General features: G+C 38.6%; 1 protein-coding gene across 17 annotated transcripts in view; it reads right to left on the bottom strand.

Moving 5' to 3' along the window:
* Positions 1-251: 251 nt before the first annotated feature.
* Positions 252-19631, bottom strand: part of LOC105452213 (calcium-activated potassium channel slowpoke) — a 100094-nt gene continuing 80714 nt past the window's right edge. For 5 of the 17 annotated variants that reach the window (XM_011693130.1, XM_011693129.1, XM_011693131.1 and 2 more), the window contains exons 14-26: positions 15300-15350; positions 10728-10790; positions 8361-8393; positions 8057-8189; positions 6265-6324; positions 4477-4873; positions 3473-3656; positions 3286-3351; positions 2813-2949; positions 2549-2661; positions 2275-2436; positions 1612-1705; positions 252-1381 (exon numbers count right to left, since the gene is read on the bottom strand). In XM_011693130.1, coding sequence (XP_011691432.1) covers positions 1301-1381; positions 1612-1705; positions 2275-2436; positions 2549-2661; positions 2813-2949; positions 3286-3351; positions 3473-3656; positions 4477-4873; positions 6265-6324; positions 8057-8189; positions 8361-8393; positions 10728-10790; positions 15300-15350 — 1574 coding nt within the window. In that variant the 3' untranslated portion in view covers positions 252-1300. Of the gene's footprint in view, positions 1382-1611; positions 1706-2274; positions 2437-2548; positions 2662-2812; positions 2950-3285; positions 3352-3472; positions 3657-4476; positions 4874-6264; positions 6325-8056; positions 8190-8360; positions 8394-10727; positions 10791-15299; positions 15351-18052; positions 18122-19631 lie in introns of all 17 variants that reach the window. The other 12 variants (XM_011693143.1, XM_011693144.1, XM_011693141.1 and 9 more) reach the window with 9 other exon arrangements.

Raw genomic sequence — 19631 nt, 5'->3', positions numbered from 1 at the left:
CGCCCGTATATATACACACGTGAGTTTCACAAAAATATATAAAAGAGAGAATATCTATGTGTATACATATATATATATGTATATATGTGCATATATACCTATAATGTATATATACCGATATATAGACGATTTATACTTAAACTTTGTGTGGAAAAGGGTATTTTATCATAGTTTTATCTATATGTATATATGTATACGTATATATATACATATATATAGAGCCTGTAGAAAGTGCTTGATTGAGATTTTTCTTTCGGTTTCGTTAAGTCGTAAAACAAGACACACGAGGTAAGGGTTGCGTGTAATAGTCCGGCACCGTCCACGAGAGCCCGACGCGAGATCGGGATGAGAGGAGTCTCTCGATGTGGGGATAACATCGGGAAATGTGTCCAAGTTCGCCGCACTCCTCCGCCTCCTCCCGTCGTCCCGTCGCCCTCTCACAGCACATTGAACGACGGTCTTCTCTCTGGGTATATATTGCGTATTATATACATTAACACGTGCCGGAGAAAAGAAGGAAACCGGAAATTTTACTGTGACGGCGATTGTTTTTCCGTTTACCACCGCGCAGGATACTGCAATTCCACAGCGCTCGTTGAGGCTAAGCCACGTGCTAAAATTTTAAGCTATATGTCCCTTCCCCCCCCCCTCCCCTCCCGTTCACTTTCCACCTTCTCAGCCGCAAAGTGGGGTCGTTAGGGGGGCTTAATAACACAGTGTTACGCTTTGCGAAATGTCTGATTCAGTCCTTTATAGCATCGTTCTCGAGCGAAGATGATTGGCTCGAATAAAGAAAGAGAGATGTGTAGCTACCCTCGGACCGCATAGCATCATGCCACTTTCCGTTGCCCCTTCCATTGTCCTCCTCTTCTCGCGTATATCTCCTCTTCATCCTTCTCGCTTCTCTTCGATAGCTTTGTTCATTAGGCTTCTTTTTCTCCGAGTCCTCATTCCGACGATCGAGCGTTCACTTCTCGACGACTCGGTGAAAACGATTTCCATGCGGGGCGAGCGAGGTAAACCGTTTTAGGAGCGATCGAATTGGCGAATAAGCGTTGCGTAATTTGCTATGCATTGTCGCTGAATGTATATCGGTCAATCGAGGGAATGGACATGGTTGCAATCCGCCTTGTGAACAATAACTCGCGATAGACTCGTTGATAATGCGCGATATCATGAGACAGTAGCGTTTGTCGACGAAGACAGGACAGCTGTAGGGACGACGGACTGCACGATGGTTTCTAACGCATGATTAGATGTAAGAATATGGTCCATCGGTGAGGGCGCTACACAGCAACAATCAGGAGGAGTCGTCCTTGCCACGGGCACCCCTGCTCGGCCTGTATTCAAGACCCGGGTCGAATTGCATCAGCACGAAAACCTGGCGAGTTAGAAATAAACTTATTGGTAAAGTGATTCGAATTATTTGTTATATAGATTGATGCGAAAGAAATTTATAATTAACAAGATTAATTAAATTATAGAGCTAACAATTACTAGTATAAATTATTTGATTTCCATATTTTTTGCTATTACTAAATCATACTAATAAAATTCGTTATAAATCTTATTAGGGAATACGTAGATATGATATTATCTAAAATATGATACCTGATCTGTGGGTAATAATGTGAAGTCATCGGGTGGATTTGTGATCACGTATCGCTTGGAAGAGGCGTCGCACGACGAGCTAGTGTCTCGAAACCTAGAAGATTCGAGTGAATGTTAGCGAATAAGAAGAGAAATAGTGAAGAACACGAGCTACTTAGATACACCAAGTGTGTAACTAAATTAATCAAAGTTGAGCTAAGTTAAGCTAAACTAAAGTATACTAAGCTAAACTAAACTAAACGTATGTGGACCGTATGACGGATAACTAAATGCTAAATAAACAACAAGATGATACAAAGATAGAAAGAGAGATAGAGATAGATAGAGAGAGAGAGAGAGAGAGAGAGAGAGAGAGAGAGAAAGAGAGAGAAAATAGTAAAAAATGATAGGTATTTTTTGGATGAGGGCAACTTACAACTCGTTGCTTTTCATTACTTTCTTTTTCATGATGCAAAAACGCAAAGTGTAAAATGTGTGCGGCAGAAAATCATAAGTCACATAGTAAATACGTGAATAGTAAGAGGTAATAAACGGCGGTACAATAATATGGCAGCAATCGGAATAGTCGCTGTTTTCAAACGGTAATATATACAAATGTATAGAAATATATGTGCGTAGGGTAATCCAATAAATACCATCGAGAGAGGGAAAAAAGTCCGGTACCTGTACCTGTACAGACCAATGCACAGCATTCCGTACGACTTTAATGCTGCGACAAAGAGGTCACCGTACTTGCCTCCCTCGCCATATTGAGCCAATGGCCCGTCGTACAACGCGATCTGACCAACACGACACCGATCCCTATTAGCCAGGCTATCTGCCGTACTGCGAATCAGACAAAATCATCACGTTTTTAACGTCGTGCAAAAAATTCTCCCGATTAACAACTGGATATTACACCGCGCGCGCGCGCGGTAATATATTTCCGATGTCTTACCTATACCCTCCCCTTAAGCCTGCCCCTTCAGCCAGGATCAATTCCAACTCAGGTGTAGCTCCACCGGTGATCAGTGACCGAATCAGAGTTAACGCATTTTGGTTGAAGTACGTCTACAGAAACACGTGAAGCTATAGCTTTCGACTTGTGGCGTCTCAAGAAACGAGAACGCTATAAATAAACTAATATATAACGCGAATAAACGAGTATACGCGAAGTGTGTGTTGACTGGTACAGTTTCGAAGACGTATTTTTAATACTAACCGTCGACATGAGGGAATCCAATACGCTGACTGCGAAGGCAGTGCCGCAGGCGAACGGTTGAGTGAGGTAGAGTTCCGTGTCTGGGTCATCGTCGTCGTCCTGGTCAAGGAACTGCACGTTGCTGTCATTCACAAGCTCTGGAATAGCAACGAAATAATCATGAGTAGAAATAAATGCGGTTATTCTCGATTCTCGATACGGAGAGATAAGTATTACTTCATAATCAAGAATTTTACAAAATATCATTATTTTTGGAAAAAAAGTCATTTCCTTTAATACCTGTAATTAAAATCTATTTCCCTAATACCTGTAATTAAAACCCATTTCCTTTAATACCTGTAATTAGAAGCTATTTCCTGTAATTAAAATGCCTAATTAATTGTAATAAGTGTTTAGCAATTTTCATTTTTATTCGAATAATATTGAACATATAGAAATGCAATCCTGAAGATTTGATAGAATCTTTTCATTACCTGTGATCATTGGCACATTTGCTCCATAAACGGATCCCCGTCGCTGCAAAACGATCGGGCTGCCAACTGCGATCAAATTACCTTGGTCATTATCTGCTGTAATTTGCACTTTCGATCTAATAGCGTGGTTTTAACGGAGAAGTTGAGATCTCCACTTCCCACGAACGACAATGATAATATATCGTACCTTGGCTAAGTACGCCGATTGTATCATCGAAAGTCATGGCCTTGATATTGAGGGATGCGAGGATGGCCTCCTTGTCGGCGAGGGTGGGGTCATCATTGCTAGGCACTTTAGCCGACAGGATGCAACACATGTCGCACAGATTCACGTTAACGGCACGCAAATCGGCTCTACTTAATGGTGAACCCTGCGAAACGTCATTCAAACAAAATAAAAACTGCAAAAAAAGAATTTCTGTCGCAAAATTCTTTAAAATTATCTTCTTGTCGCGTTATTAATTTGTATCATAAGCGATTTTTCTCGACTTTAATGCCTTCATATTTAAATTTAGTGACGTTGGGTAAAAAATTTTTTCTTAATATGAATTTGAATAATAATACTTATAACAAATATGTAATGTATAATAATACGATAATGTAAAATATACATAATGTCTCAAAGATTTATCATACATTTGTCTAAATACATTGGATATTGGATAAGAAAGAGAAATATCTATAGAAAGAAATATCTATATGTATAAATACAATTGACAATTTCTTCTCGAACCATTAATAAAAGAAGCTAAAAATATCTAATAAAAAATTAATCTTATATCGGAAGAAATTATGATCAGTGTAATTAGTCGAATTAAATTTTTCAGAACAAATTTTTATATAATTATTTTTATCTGATTTTTTAAATTTGTGACTCGATTGTTTAAATATGTAATAAAAATGATAAATTAAGAATTTGTTACAAATAATAATCTTCAATTACATTTCATTGAAAAGATTGTAAGATTCATATAATTACTATTAAACACCAAGATCCATTTCAGATCGTATTTACTATAAAAATTTATCTGATTTAAAAAGATTTACTTCTCAGTTTGCCTAAAGCCGGATAAAAAAAAACAAATATTTTATTGTGTAAATATGAGACATTCTGTATTATACGATAAAAGAAAGTTTGCATCTCTCTCATCACGCGTGATAACGTTGATTCAACAAAGACAGCCTTCTCACATTTAGAACCGATATTTTTGGTAGATTTTGCAGCATTTTCCACTCGCGGCGTATGTAGTCCACCGATCCAACTATCACTACGTGTTTAAGCTCGTGGTAATGAAAATTGGAAGCTCGTAATGGCATGACAAGGTTCCTCAGTCCGATGAGAGGCGAGTCGGGATCGGCGAACAGGCAGACAACAACGTGTCCGTTAAGTACTGTCATCGCCGCCTGATTACGATCCAGTATGCAGTCTTCGAGATTACGGGAGGGGCTCCAGTGGAACATCCCCGTCGAGTCGTACTTCATCTCGGTCTTCTCGAAATCGAAATCTTTCGCTTGATCGTCAGCGATCCCGACCTGAAGACCGCCGTTGTTGTTAACGTTCGTGCTACCCGAGGCTCTGCTCGTTGGCCTGAAAGAAATCGCACATTACGATTATAACGAATAAAGTTGCAGACACAACGTATCGTCAATGGTATTGTATATAGAGTAACGGTAACGATAATAATCTTATGCTTATCGGTACAAAATTATGAAAGAGGAATCACACTCGAAATTTCCCTGCAAGCTCTTGTGAAATCGATCAAGATCGTTAAGCCACACTTTCGCATGCATTTCTTACGAATCGCTTCATTTTTTATCACTACTAGCATTGTTACTTTATATCTCAGAACGAGTGTAAACTGGACAAGTTACTTGAATGCAGCAAGAAAGAAAGAAAAGAAGATACAGAAAGAGAGATATATTAAGCTCTCGTATTACATGCTTGTTAAAATAATGTTTGAGTGACAAAGGTTTAAGCAGGATGTCTCTATAAAATTCGCAATTTCTTTTTTTCACAGAATTCACAGGTTAAAACATTACAATGCCGAAGTCCATCGCGCGTCTATTTAGATTTATTCCGCCGCGATTTTGCATCTCTTCCGCAATAAATTCAACTCCGCGATTAATTCCAATTAATCAGAGCATGAGAAATGTCGGTCAACGTAATTCTTTGCTTGAACGCAATACGCGCATATTTTTCACGCATTCTGGACAAGACGTAAACGGCCGTCAGAACTCGCATTTCCACGTATGACACCCACGTACTTTTACTAGCGTCGTTAATGTCAGTGGCGCATGTTTTCCGAGATTAAGTATGCTCGTAAAATTCTTATGAACTTCTATACTTTTTGCAGCCGCGCCACACGCGACATGTAACTGCAGCGCAGTGCGCAATTTTGAAGACGTAATGCGGGACGGAAAATTTAACACTGCCGGAAAATACTGACCGCCTGTAATATTTATGCTCGGCTGTCGCTAATAATTTCTTTTCTCGTACAAGTCGAAATAAAAAGACTGAGTTATATAACGCGCATCTAGAGAATTTGGCGGATTAACGATTTATTAACGATTGAATAATTTTAAAGATAAAAGCGCATCGATTTATTCAATTAATTTCTCTAATAAATAATAACGAAACATTTAATTTGAAAAGAAATAAGAGCTGATAAAAAGAAACAGTGAAAATTAGTTTTATAATAAAAAAAATTGGATATATCAAAATATGAATGTTATTACTGACATCAAATAATTCGTGATAAAACCTAGATATTAGTAGAAGTAATGTTCTTAACGCATTCTTTCTCATAAAAGAAAGAGATGCATGTTAAATATTCTCTCTTAAATATCGCAGATTATCGAGAGTCGAGCATCATCACTTGACATGCAGGGAGCATGTTCATTATTATTACACAGCCATGGGATAAAGCATTTTGCATAATCACGTCACAGTACAAGGTAGCGTTAACAACGGAAGCGTACATGAGCTTTTTGACTTCGTAGGCGAGATGGTAGCCAGCGTATGCGGACTCCTCTTGCGATCTGGAATCAGAAGGTTTGCGTAACGTTGGATCTGTTCTCAGATGACTCTCTCTCTCTCTCACGCTCTCTCTCTGATTTGGCCCAGTTGATGAAAGGTATAATGATGACAGTGATAAAATGATTCTTTGGCAAGTCAAATCAAAACAATTGTCCGATTTTAGTTGTGAAAAGACATATTGCGGCTCACACGTCCCGCGATCTTGTCTCACTTGTAAAAAGGTCTGGCTGCAAAAGTACGAATCGCGTGTGTTTGTTGGCAAAAGGCATCAGACGCGCGAGGTCTTGGAATAATAATAGAGAGAAATTGCAGAAACTAATCTAGCGAACGTGTAACAGTTTCATCGGAAATGTCAACGACCACCTGTAGCCTGTTACTCGCACCATCCGGCAGCGCAGTAGTACAAGTGGCTGTCGTCCTCGCGCGATTTCTCTCGTGATTTATGCGAGCCGTTTGTCGTTCAAGTTCGCGGTGCCCTTTGTCAACAATTGAGCGAAACGATAGAAAGCATTCGTCTCTTTTGCTTCCGGCTGATTCCGCATCTAACATCATTTCGTTACATAACGCTTTTAGGAGCTACGATATATGGTCCGATCGCGGGCTATACGTCCTTTCACAATAGAAAGATAGACTTTTGGAGACGTAAAAAATTAGGTAAACGATCAGGAGTCAGCTATTCGATTTGTCTGCAACGGCGAAACTCGCGACGAAAATATCGAAATTATTCGCTCGATTGTAGATGAGATGATTCTGGATCGCATCGAAGATCTCTACCGAGAATGTTAAACCTTGGCGGGTTATATGGATCGTATGTTCAACATGCTAGAAGAATGCTAATGCGAAGGTCGTTGATACATTAATGTGCAGATCATCCTAGTGCACTCGATCAAAGTGGGACGTTGCTTTATTAATGGATTAATATCACTTAGCGCTGGAAGGTACACGCATTTACAAAGAGAGAAAAAAAAATAAAGAAAGGAACCATATAAAAGGCGCATATTTAAAACTGCACATTTTTACTTTGTGATATGTATATAATTAGGTTATTCAAAATACGTTGCCAATTCGTCAATCAGAGAGTATTGTGCAACATATTGCGTACACAGGAAATTTCTCACACAGGACGGCTTGGCGAAACTCCGTTTCGCCTGCCGTCCAAATTCCGTTTACAATTTGAATAACCCCTGTACGCCCTGCGTGAAAGAGTCGGTGAAATCTCTAATCGTGCAGCTATGAATAGTACATGTAAGCTTGTAATTAAAGTGATAAAATGTAAATTAATAAATAAACGTTCGTACGACAGGACAGAGAGAGATATCAGAGCGTACGTCAGGAATATATATATATGTATATATATATATTTATATTTACGTTCAAGCGACTCAGACAAGAAAGCGATTCTCATTGTTTTGAAAATACGTGTCGGTATCACATGTCGAGTGCACTGTAAGTCTCGCCAAAAGGTGATATAAACAGAAAAGATATTAAAAAAGAAATCCGAGCGTTGTTTCGGGAAGATCGCTTCTCGCCGTCTTATTTGTTAATTCTCAGTAGCGAAATTCGCATGTGTGTTGCTTTTGATTGGGTGCAAAAAAACAGGTGCGTATCATTGAGTACTCTGGTCATCAATGATCGTGAATGATACATACGATGGCGATGTAAGTGATCATGTTTGGATGCGTATATGTCAGGTGATGATGAAATTGTAATGCGCTCTGCGGGATAATTAGATACCTCTGATTATACGGTTGATTCGGGCTGGACAGACTGTCGTTTGTCGCTCGATTCACGTTCGGCTTCACCTTGTTGACTTGCTTCGTCGAATTTATCAGGGTCATCCCAACGGAATTCCGATGATTTCTCATGGCTGCAACGTAAAGGGATCATCAATATTATTCACATAACAGTATTAATGGTAGAAAAACATTTGATGTAGAAAACAGATTCTTAATTATCTTGTTATATATCTAATTATATATAATTAATAACTTAATAAATGAAATGAATTAATATTAGACTCCTCGCAACTGAGACTTACCATTCGGATCGTCTCGTTCACGGCTGATTTCACCTAAAATGGATAGAACAGTGTTAATTCCAAATCTGAGCATCCTATTTAACATCAATAGTGGACAAAGCAACAATGATTAAGACAATTAGTGTGTCACACTGATCGTGACCTAACTCCCCCATTACAGCGCATATTATTTCCGTGATGATGAGCCTACAGCCCCATGCTTACAGGCGCGCATACTTCACCCTATACATGTACTTTGCATGTGCCATAAAATTAATAATTAATGGCGACGATCAAATCACAAATTTTTTAATTGTGAAATCCTTCAATTGTTTTCAAACTTTTATACATTAAATTTCTTTCTCTATTAAGATAAATATGTATGAATAACTCATAAATTAAAAATAATTTTCTTAGGAGAAATCAATTCTTTATGTTTTTATTAAAATTTAAAATCGATTGTAATACTGAACATAATGCAAAAAAGTACTTTTTATACAATAATTGTTTCAAACTTTTGTTTTAAATTTTATTATAAAATATTAAATATTTTTTTCAAGAAATGTATTACTTTTCTTAAAGTAGGTATCTAAAGTCAAAGGCAGGACGAAAAATTTATTCACAAATTCATTACGTAGGTAAAAGCAATATCTGCTTCAGAAATAATTGCAAGCTATTGCGGCGCTATGAAAATTAACGAGGGACAACATATGGCGCCTGTCGCGGCAGTTTCTTGAACAACCATTTTCTGCAATGATGAAACAAAATTATAAAGTGGATGATGTACACACATATTCGCCAACAAACACAGATGTTACCAAACTAAAACTTCCATATATTAGAAACCATTAAATCTACCGTGCTGTGTATACAACTATAAATCCATCTTCACAAAGTTGAAAGCAACAAGATACTATCGATCCGAAAAGCGCGTTTCACAAAGTCAACGACTCAGTCGTGGAACAAACAGTCTAAATGTATGTGAGAGAAAAAATTCTATTTACGATACACAGAACTTAAGGGGAGAAATTAATTTAGCAAAAATTACTTGAGCTAAACGTAACGTTTCTCAGACTTGTGTTGTCAAAAACTAATTCGGCTCGATAAAGTAGCATCTATACGAGTTATATGATCTGAATGTTACGCTAGGAGAGGTATTTATTAGAATGGAAGAGGAGAATTTCGTAGAGAATTTTACAACATATTTCTGTTTACACTTAATTTATAAATTGACGGGAAAGTATGAGAAACATTTGCGTAATTAGAAACAATTTACTACTTACGCAGACGAGCACCAATAGATATTCCGAGCATTTTAATTACGTGATTTTAATTTATTTTCAATATCTTTGGCATTATTAGCTTATATTCAAAAAAGATTTGACATTCTTTTTGAAAATTGTTGCGATTTTATAAAAAAATTAATTTAGCAAAATTTGTTTTGAATAATCGTTAGATTGAAAAACAATTGTCAATATTATATTTCGGAAAATTGCCTATTCATTCGCTTTTTCGTAAAAAAAGCTTTTAAAAATGATACGCATGGTCCGTCGATATGTAACTCTACTTGAAAGAAAACAAGTAGGTCAGTAAATAACTACATTTTGTTCATTAAAATCTGCGAAATGTAATTAAATGCTTTACGAATCTATGATAAAGCAAAATGAATAAAAAATACCAAAAATAGGTTTTGTAAGACTACCGAATGCTATTGCAACTATACTAAAGTTGTGTTTTGTGCAAACTAATTCAGTGAATTTTAGTAAATTTAAAAATATAAAAAATAATTATATTACTTTTTATAATTCATAAAAAATAAAACATAATTTTATGTAACAAAGATTTTTCCAAATGAAATAATCATTAAAATAATACGACATGAATTTATATGAACTTTAAATTTACACTATATACTAGAAATAAAATGACGGAAAAGTATGAACAGGTATTGAATCTAAACAACTTCATGCAATGCTGCGAATAATGGAGAAAGTAGTACACACGAGGGTAATTTATTAGCATACACAATCACGATTGGAACGAAAGACTGGCTACGTTGCATTGCTTATCAGCATTTTTTTTCCCCACTTTCTCCAATGTTTCAGCAACACAAAATCAGCATGTTAAATCGATAATGAAAAAAAAAGTCTTAATCGAACACGACGTATCAAGAACCTATCGCTCAAGCGAGCTTGACGAAGCGTATCAAATGCGGAAGATCGAATTTCCGATATCGATCGAGAGCAATGATTCTTTTTAGGATCGTCGTATCTCTGCTAATTGTCAAGCAACTTCTCGTTAGTGTATTCGTGTCGTATTTGCCAATCGAAATTAGAAAGGGCAGCTTGCGAGACTGTAGCATGGTTTTTGATTGAGGTGTAACTGTACCTCTTACGTGAACCATCTTGGGCAGTTCTGGCGGAGTGAATGTGGGGGGAGGATGGTGGTCGTCTGTAACAAACCACTACACATGTTAGCTACCCTAACTAATTACCTAAGGCCTAATCGCTACTCTATCGTTGGACAGCACTAAATCTGAGCTATAACTTCTAAAAGCGAAGTTCCGTTTCAGCGTCGCGCGACGATACTGATAATTCAGAAATCACGTCAGGGCGCGTGATTTTATTATACTTACTAAGTAAAAGGTTACAAGAACCGTCTTCCCTTACCTTTTACTAAAATCTGAGAGGATAACGAAATGTAGAAATATATTAAAATTTGATTACTGTAAGTAGTTGACTAAAATTTAGTTTAGTATGTAAATATCAATATACATTATAGTGTCAATATAAATATATATATGTAATAATTAAATGTAGGATACGACGATAACAAGCTGAAACGGCCTTTCATTATTGGGTAAGAAAAAAAAATATCGTAAAGAAAACAACCAGTAAAATTATGGAGATAAGTGTAATTCTGAAATTCTAACAGCTAAACGTACAGTTCGTGACAACGTGGACGAGTTAACGATGAAGGTCATATAACTTTTGCGAGAGTTTTAATATTAAAAACGACTTCGTCCACATTGCGGGAACGTTATACAACATGATACTAAAATCGATCTACGATCATAAACGTGCAAGTGTGCTCAAAACATTCCTAATTCATGCCGAAGATGACGCGAGCGGAGAAGACGCGACCGGTAACTTGCGAATGCGGCAACCTTTGCTTATATTTCTGTATAAATGCAGGTTATAACAAGGTGAAAACGATCCGTTGTCTCCGCTCGCGTCGACGATGTTATATCCTGTTCTAAGCATGCAATTATATAGCCTTACAGAGTGAATATTTACTCGGCATTGTCAGTGCGCGCTTTGCATCCTCCGGGAAAGAGAATTCACGTGCAAAAACGACAAAGACTTTGCGAAAGCTCGGGGAGGAATTGAAAGAGTGCATGAAAGATCATAGAGCTCGTCTACTGAAAGCGCAGGGAGAATTCTCTTTTTTTGGATTTCGATGCCGTCCGCAGGACGAGACGAGACGCGCCGACGATTGCGACCTGGCGTTCTGTTTGCAATTGGCATTTATTTCTCGAGGCCGACGGAGTGTGAGACGAGCGAGAGGGTACATTGAAATTCGTGCGAAATTCCCCTTTACGCACTTACTCGAGTTCCCGTTTGAGCGAAATAACGTCACGCTAATTAGAAACTGTAGACAGTCGCGCGGCCGTTCGTCTCTTTGCTCGGAAAATCAAAGTAAATCCCCTCATCGCCCTTTGACACGTTCGTTCCAAGGGATCGTTCCCGGAAATTGTGCGAAGTGTAATTCCCTGCTTTTCTTTATGAAACGTAGGATCGCAGAACTCACGGCTTTCTCGAAAGGATGATGTAAACGGAGACTAACAAGAAGATGATTAAAGTCGACAAATCGAGTTGTACGATGAGATATATTGCGCTTGACAGTATTAACAAATACACTCTCACGATCAAATCTTAGGTATACCACGAAAAAGTAAGATCTTCAAAAGTACGACAAATTTTTCACCGTTATTCGTTGGCGGCTAGTCTTAAATTGGCACGCAATCATTTGACCCATATCAATTCAATCCATTTCCATTTAACCTGAAATCGATATCTCGATGTAATGTTTTCTATTTTGAGTTATTTTTCAAATTTCAGTGACTTGATTTCCGCACGGAGGTGCACTACACTGTGAGGACGTGTTCCCCCGTGTTCGAAATGCAATAGGTTTCATCTCGTAATTCAATCTGTCGATCTAACCCGTTTGCTTGTCAGATCAAGCCGATTGGAAAATGGGAGATAGACCGAAGCGGGATGTTCGAGTAAATGTGCAAAAGGTAGTACGCTTCATCGGCGGTATCGTCGGGCGGTTGTACAGCTCGTCGCTGCGCAAACCGATGAATGTCCGCGCTTCATTAGCCCCCTACGCCTCCACGAGAAACGCGTGCGCAACGCGTGTAAGTACGTGCGTCGCGATCTAAACCGCGCCTTCCCGTCGTGAACGCGATCGCGGCCGAGGGAGATCGTTATATACGTGAAATTAAATAGTATATGTACAGAAGGAGAAAAAAATGCATATATATATAAAAGTTAATGTATACATCCGCGTTCTTTCGCTGGACTTACTTGCGTACGAGAGGTCTTCACCTATGCGAAGTGGTGGAGGAGACGAGGAGAGAAGATAGATTCGGACAGATAGACACATATAGAGAGTTAGTTAAAGAGTCTTTGCTTGCGGATCTTGTGTTCTGCCGTGCGCGCGCGCGTATGTGTCTTGTTATTTCTCGCGTGTGATTACGTACGTACGTGTATGTGTGTGAGAGAGAGAGAGAGAAAGTGTGTGTATGTGTATGTGTGCGTGCGTGAATTAATGTGAGTTTATGTACCTTGACATTTAATGCTAATTGCTGTGGCGCGTGTCTCGCCGTGTACGCATGAGTCGTAAGATGAGTGTAATATAATGCGTGGCTCGAAATGAGCGATGCTTTATAGTGCCGGTGTTTTAGATTCTTGCGTTAATTAATTAACTGCAATTGTTTGTCACGCGCTTCCCTCTTACGCGCGCATCGCTCACGTGTACACGTCTATCTAACATCGTGAAGATGTGGTGCTCAGCCGGCAAACACCGATCTGCTTTCGAAAGAGGGGGAAGAGGGGGAAAAAAATACCAGCGTGGCGATCGGAGTAACGGGGGCGGTCGCCAACGGTTTCATTGATCTCCGCGTATCTCCGTTGGCGTTATCAAACTGTCCGCGGAGGTCGCTCCGATGGCCAACAATATTTTTTTTTTTTGCAGTGGCACAGAACACTCGTTGATGTCACGGCGCGACAACGCCGTCAATCCAAGAGCGACCGTTCATCTGACCGTTAATAAAGTGAATGGACACCGCGGTGGTGTCCTGAAACGACACCGGCGTTGACGTTGACGCCGACTCAAAGAGTGCTCTGCGTACTTTTCAAACACACAGGTACTCCATATCCAGCGATAACAATAAGTGTGTTGATCACACGAAACATTTACTTTGAACGTCGAAAAATATTTGAGGAATATACCGAAACGAATAATCAGGTTATAACGACGTTAAGCTCTCTTCTGTATTCAATTTCGGATCGTTGCCTCTGCCACAGGACGAGTAAAAATCCACGTAATAAAAGGGCTAATGCTAAAGTATCTCTAATTGCACGTCGAGTTTTGTTAGATATCGAACACCGATGCAAGGTTGATTGGAAGGTATAGTTTAATACTTCAAGGCAAATCACACCACGCCGATTCTCGATTGCGTTAATTTCATAATTCACTCACAACAATAACCATTGAGTAACACTGACAAACTTTCAGGAAAACTACATTCAAAACGACACCGATAGTAGTGTAATCTCAGTTGCAAAATAGTTAAGAACACCACACCAATAGGGACTCAAACACTAACGATGTTCTACGCTGGAGCCATTTATCAATCCGAACTTTAGGAGATTAGCACAACGACATTAATTTTATGAAAGCTTATCGCGGAATCATGTAGATCAAGCAAGGATAGTCTCTGAATATTTCATATTTAGGCATGAAAATTTCTACGGCATGTGTCGCGCGTTGTGCTAGTCTTGTTGAACATGTAAATGATAATTCTTTTGTTCGGTAATTCTTTTGTTTATAACCGCATGAGATTTATCGATAAAATAGGCCTTGACGAGAAACTTACTAGATAGAAAAGAATTTATTTGATAAAAATAGATAACACACATGTAATTAAAGTTCACGATTGTTTCGTCGTATAATATAAATACGATTATAAATATAGAAGTTACGAATACGTACATATTAAGTCTTTAAAATCGTCAAGACCTCAAGACATAACTTTAAATCACGTTTCCGGATTAGAAAATTTTGCCTCTTTTATACCCGTCAAACGATAAAATTATATAAAATCGCATATAAAACCGTTTACTTAAACATGACCTTTGAATTGAATTTATTTGTTGTGAAAAATAATAATTTGATTTATTAGATATTTTATAATATCTAATAAATTTTAAATACAATTAAAAATACAATTCTTAGCTGATATGACAGTGTAGTATTAAAAGATAAGAAATTATTATTTGTATTGCAATCAGATTTATATTTTTCAGATGTTTCAATAAATATTACAAACTCATTACTTTCATTGCTTCGAAGTAATTACAGTATCTTGTACTGCGGATTTACTAGCATTTGTACGACGGCACGTAGTCCTTTGCGAGTCGTATAAAAAGAAAAATAAATTGCTTATTCTTATATATATTATATATAATTAATTGGAATTATGACTTCGTTAATGATATGAACGCGCTGATGTTTCTTCGAGTCAAAGGCCATGCTATTCTATTAGAATATTATAACTTTTTTTTTCTATTTTCACAATCGCACCCCATTCGATGAATTTACTTCAAAAAAATCTCCGGGATTAAGATTAAAGAATGACGTTTGGTATACAGTCTACACACGGGGGATACGTACTTGCTCTTCCAACCATCTGAACAGCTCGCACGCCTTTCCGGAATGTGGCCACTGCCCGAAGGGAGGAGAACCAGAGCTGTTAGTTGTCACAACCAAAACAATGTCAACCTAGATGCGGGGGTCTCAACGGGTGTGGGGGATCTATATCCGTAGTCCCGATCGATATGTCACGTTTCGTGCGATTTATCAGGATAAGGGTATCAGAAATTTTCCGTATTTTCTCTCTGTTTTTCGATTCGAACTTAACTTTTTACTTCTCAAGTAAATTCAACTTTAAAATTGTATCAAACGTTTCGTAAATTACATACGAGATTGATTTAATAAATCGTGCCTGTGTGATATTTAGCTCGTGTAGAAATCGCGAAAAAATAGAAATTGTATTTCGAAACAAAGATCTAAATCGAATGTCGCTAATTTGATTTTATCAAATCAGAAAAATATTCCAGCTTTGGCGAAAAATGTCGTTGCAGCTTACTGTAACGTGACCTTCGATGGAGAGAGTCATTATTAACATTGGTGTTACAACCATTGCATATAGTTTAGTTCGGCCTACTTGTGAGGGTCGCAACACATAGAGATTATATAATATATATATCTGCGCTGTGCGGTTGAATATCGTATATTCAAGAAATACGTATATTACGAATATACAATTATACGAATAAAAAAAGAAATAAACGTTTCCTCAGAAGTCAATATCGGTTGCAGAGTGTCGGCGTTATTTGTTGTGATGTTGGTGAGTGGTGTCAAATATATGCTCGATATGTGAAGGGGGAAATGAAATATTTTTAGCCGATGTATAAACCCTGGGCATCGATTATCATCGTCCCTGTAAGCTGTTTAAGCTCATGGTTAAGCTTACGCCTTGGTGCCTCTCTTTCTGGTTGCGTGCCGAATTCAATCAACCCGCACTTAGCGACATTGAAAGTATATCACGGAAACGGAATTCCACGTGCACGAGCAGATCAATATCATACTTAATATGCACTGCTGTAGTTTTTTCTTAGCTTCATTGAAACGTTTTGGAATTAAAAAAAGAACATATCATATGTAACATACTTGAAATACTTCTTAAATAATACAATATGTACTGTTTGAAAAATTTGTAGAGTTTTAAATATTTCAATTAAATGCAAAAATATTCATAAATGCATGTTTGAACATTCGTACAAAACTCTCAAGACGAGCATCTGTAACCATATTTTAATTTCGTATTCAATATTGCAATTTGCATATTGAATTTAGATCAAAAGTAACATAGAAATTAATTAACATAAAAATTGCTGCAATAAAATTTGTTTTCATAACGATTAATTATTTCTTATTAGATACGGACAATAAGAAAACGTTTTTCGCGAAAGTCAATATTGGAGAGATTATTATATTATGACTGATATGCTCATATTAATTATGCTTACATTAATATTAATTCTCATTCATTAATTTCCAAATTTGTAAGTGCAAAGCTTTACTATATGATTTTTAGAATCGCAACTTTCACGAAAAGCGTTTGATCTGTGCAGAAACAATGCAAACTTTTACATATTAGATATATACAAGGCGACCCAAAAGTAATATTACTTGCGATCAATTATATAATAGGCGAAATGTATATATAAAATATTAAAAAATATATGTAAATATTGGGTAGCCTTATATAAAAAAGACATTTCAGTTCCAAATCGTCACGCTTATTTTTGCAATCATCGAAGCGCCTTTTGGCAACAAAAAAAAAAAGAACATTGCGCGTTATACATGAACAAAAAATACGTGACAATATCTGGAACTGGTGAAACATATGAATTACCAATAAAAGTCCACGTAAGCACACTGAAACAACAATTAAGAAACGATAATCGTTAGCAAGCCTGAAATATGATATGAGCAAACTCGTCGACTGGTGTTAGGTGGCAGCCATTATAACGTGAAGACACAAAATATACGGCCCGGCAACGTGCAAAGAATGCGTTTCTGCGCGAAAGCGGCCATTTGTATCGCACTTTGTGACGAATGAAGCTAAACATAAATACGCAATAAGTTAATCGATCATTGCGGCGGTGTAACACCATCCGTTTCGTCCAACCGGCGTGCTTGTTACTCGGCCCCGGCCCACGTGTCGAAGTAGGAGAAGAAGCGGCGGACAATGTTAGTGCTACGTAACGTAACTGTATGCTGCTATTAAAGAGCGATGCCTCGATAACTCGCTCAATGCCATCAGCTCTAGCAAAAGCCCAACGATAAACGATACGGAACGTACACGGATCCGTATGTGGGAGAGTATCGTATATATATACGGGGTACTGTGGAGTAAGTGCACGTGATAAGTGAGAGACTATTATAGTCCGTCGGTTTGGCTGTTGTACGTTTAATATCACTTACGCCATCTTACCTCATTACACAATCAAAGCCAACCTGATTCTGCCGGACATCGGAAACTTTCCGTGCAAACGGTTATACGTGGATATTTATCACGATCGTGTGATTTCTTCAATACGCGAGCATGAAATGGCACATCCGGTCCGGCAGAATGCATTTTGTTAGGATAACGAGCATGGATCGAGTATGCTGGCAATTGCGAGGGTCGATTTTTTTTTTTGGAGAAGTCTCTTTTTAAGAGACTCGATATTACTGATTAAAACCAATCGATCCATGTGTTTTTATGCTGACAAATACTCGCAGAAATACTGCGACAGGTGGCCACGCATATACGGGATACAAAAAAGGATGGAGGAGGAAGCCGGCAACAGGCATACCGTCGAGATAACTGCTGTAGGCAGTGTTTCCCTTCACCATGCCAGTCTGCATCATCATCATCCCCACATCTGCAAAAATTCAGCGATCGACCCGGACACGGGTTTATGAGTTATGAATAAAATGAACGAACACATCGTATATACACGGGAGAAAAACGTGAACGGCTGTTCACGGCGCACTTTGTTTTTTTTTTCTCTCTCTTTTTTTTTTAGTAATGTATTATAGCTTTCGCGGAATTCGTATGTGCACGGTACGCGCGAGCGGAATGAATCGTGCGCGTATGCAAATATTAACGATAATCCAGATATTAATCACAATACGATCACACGACAGTGAGTTTAGAAATTTGACGAAAATTAATTTTAATAAAATAATACTGATGACAATCTATAGCGGAGAGAAAACGCGATTTCGCGTCAGTCCACGTACGAATTCGGACACGGTATTAGTCACAATGTTTAATCACAAATGAAGGGTATACTCGGTACATCCAAGATACTCAACGCTGGAAAAAAAATAGAAAATAAGCTCGCTCGTCGGACAAGTTACCTTCCCTCGTCACCATTGAAATTACTTTGAAAACCTAAAAATTAGCGTATGACATTGCGAATCGCCCGATGCTCGAACGCCGAGGCACGAGCACCGGGAACGTTGATTGCCCAGGGTTTAGGTTTATTACCGTTCCTGTATATGGAGAAGGCTAATTGTGTGACCGGTTAAGCGTAAGTCGCTACTCGGAGGGGGGGAAAACTCGTGTGGATGTGGTCGTGTACGTGGTTGTGTACGAATGTATACGCCTGATGCGATATGTCGCGTGGTGACATGGACGGAATTATCGGACGGGGGCGACCCGTGGTCTCCTCCGATGTGCCTGAGCGGCGGCACGGGAGGGAGGGGTGGGTCGGGGGGGATCTTTGTCGTTTGTGGGAAACGGATGGATATGCTCCTGCCATCGGCGCACTACCGGTCGGCGATCCAATTTCAACCGGCGGATTCAAGAGCGAGAAACGTTCGGCGAACGTGAGAACGCGCGTGAGAATGCGGTGGAAGACGCGCGGCTCGATCGGGCCGATCGATCGACGAGAGAGAAATCTCATCGACAATACAACTAGTACACGTTGAAAGAGAAAGGGGGAGTGAAAGAGAAAGAGAGAGGGCAGACGATTAAAGAAGATAATTTTGGAAGTAGAAGAAAATAGAGACAGCGAGATAAGAGAGAGGGGGAGAGAGAGAAAGAGAGAGTGAGAGAGAAAGAGATAGAGAGAGGTGATCGAGAAAGAAGCTGTCATTACCATTATGGCGAAAACAGGTCCAAATCCGGGAGCTAGTCATGCATGCAAGGCGAGCGAGAGGGGCACACACTATTAGTGCAGGCTAGTTTTCGTTCTCGGTCAGGTGGACATGCGCCAACTGACTTTCGGGAATTACTGTGTTGAAACTCGGCACTTCATTTATTTTTCACGTCATTTCTCGCGATTGCAGCGAGCGTAAAGGTTTCCCCGAAATGGAATAAATTGATTATGCTTGTCGTTGCGTGACACACAGAGCCCGCGATATTTAATCTACTAGTGTGTAGGC

This window comes from Wasmannia auropunctata, unplaced genomic scaffold (assembly GCF_000956235.1).
Source record: "Wasmannia auropunctata unplaced genomic scaffold, wasmannia.A_1.0 LD336036.1, whole genome shotgun sequence".
In the NCBI taxonomy this organism is placed as follows: Eukaryota; Metazoa; Arthropoda; class Insecta; order Hymenoptera; family Formicidae; genus Wasmannia; species Wasmannia auropunctata.
This window is presented reverse-complemented; position numbering and strand designations above follow the sequence as displayed.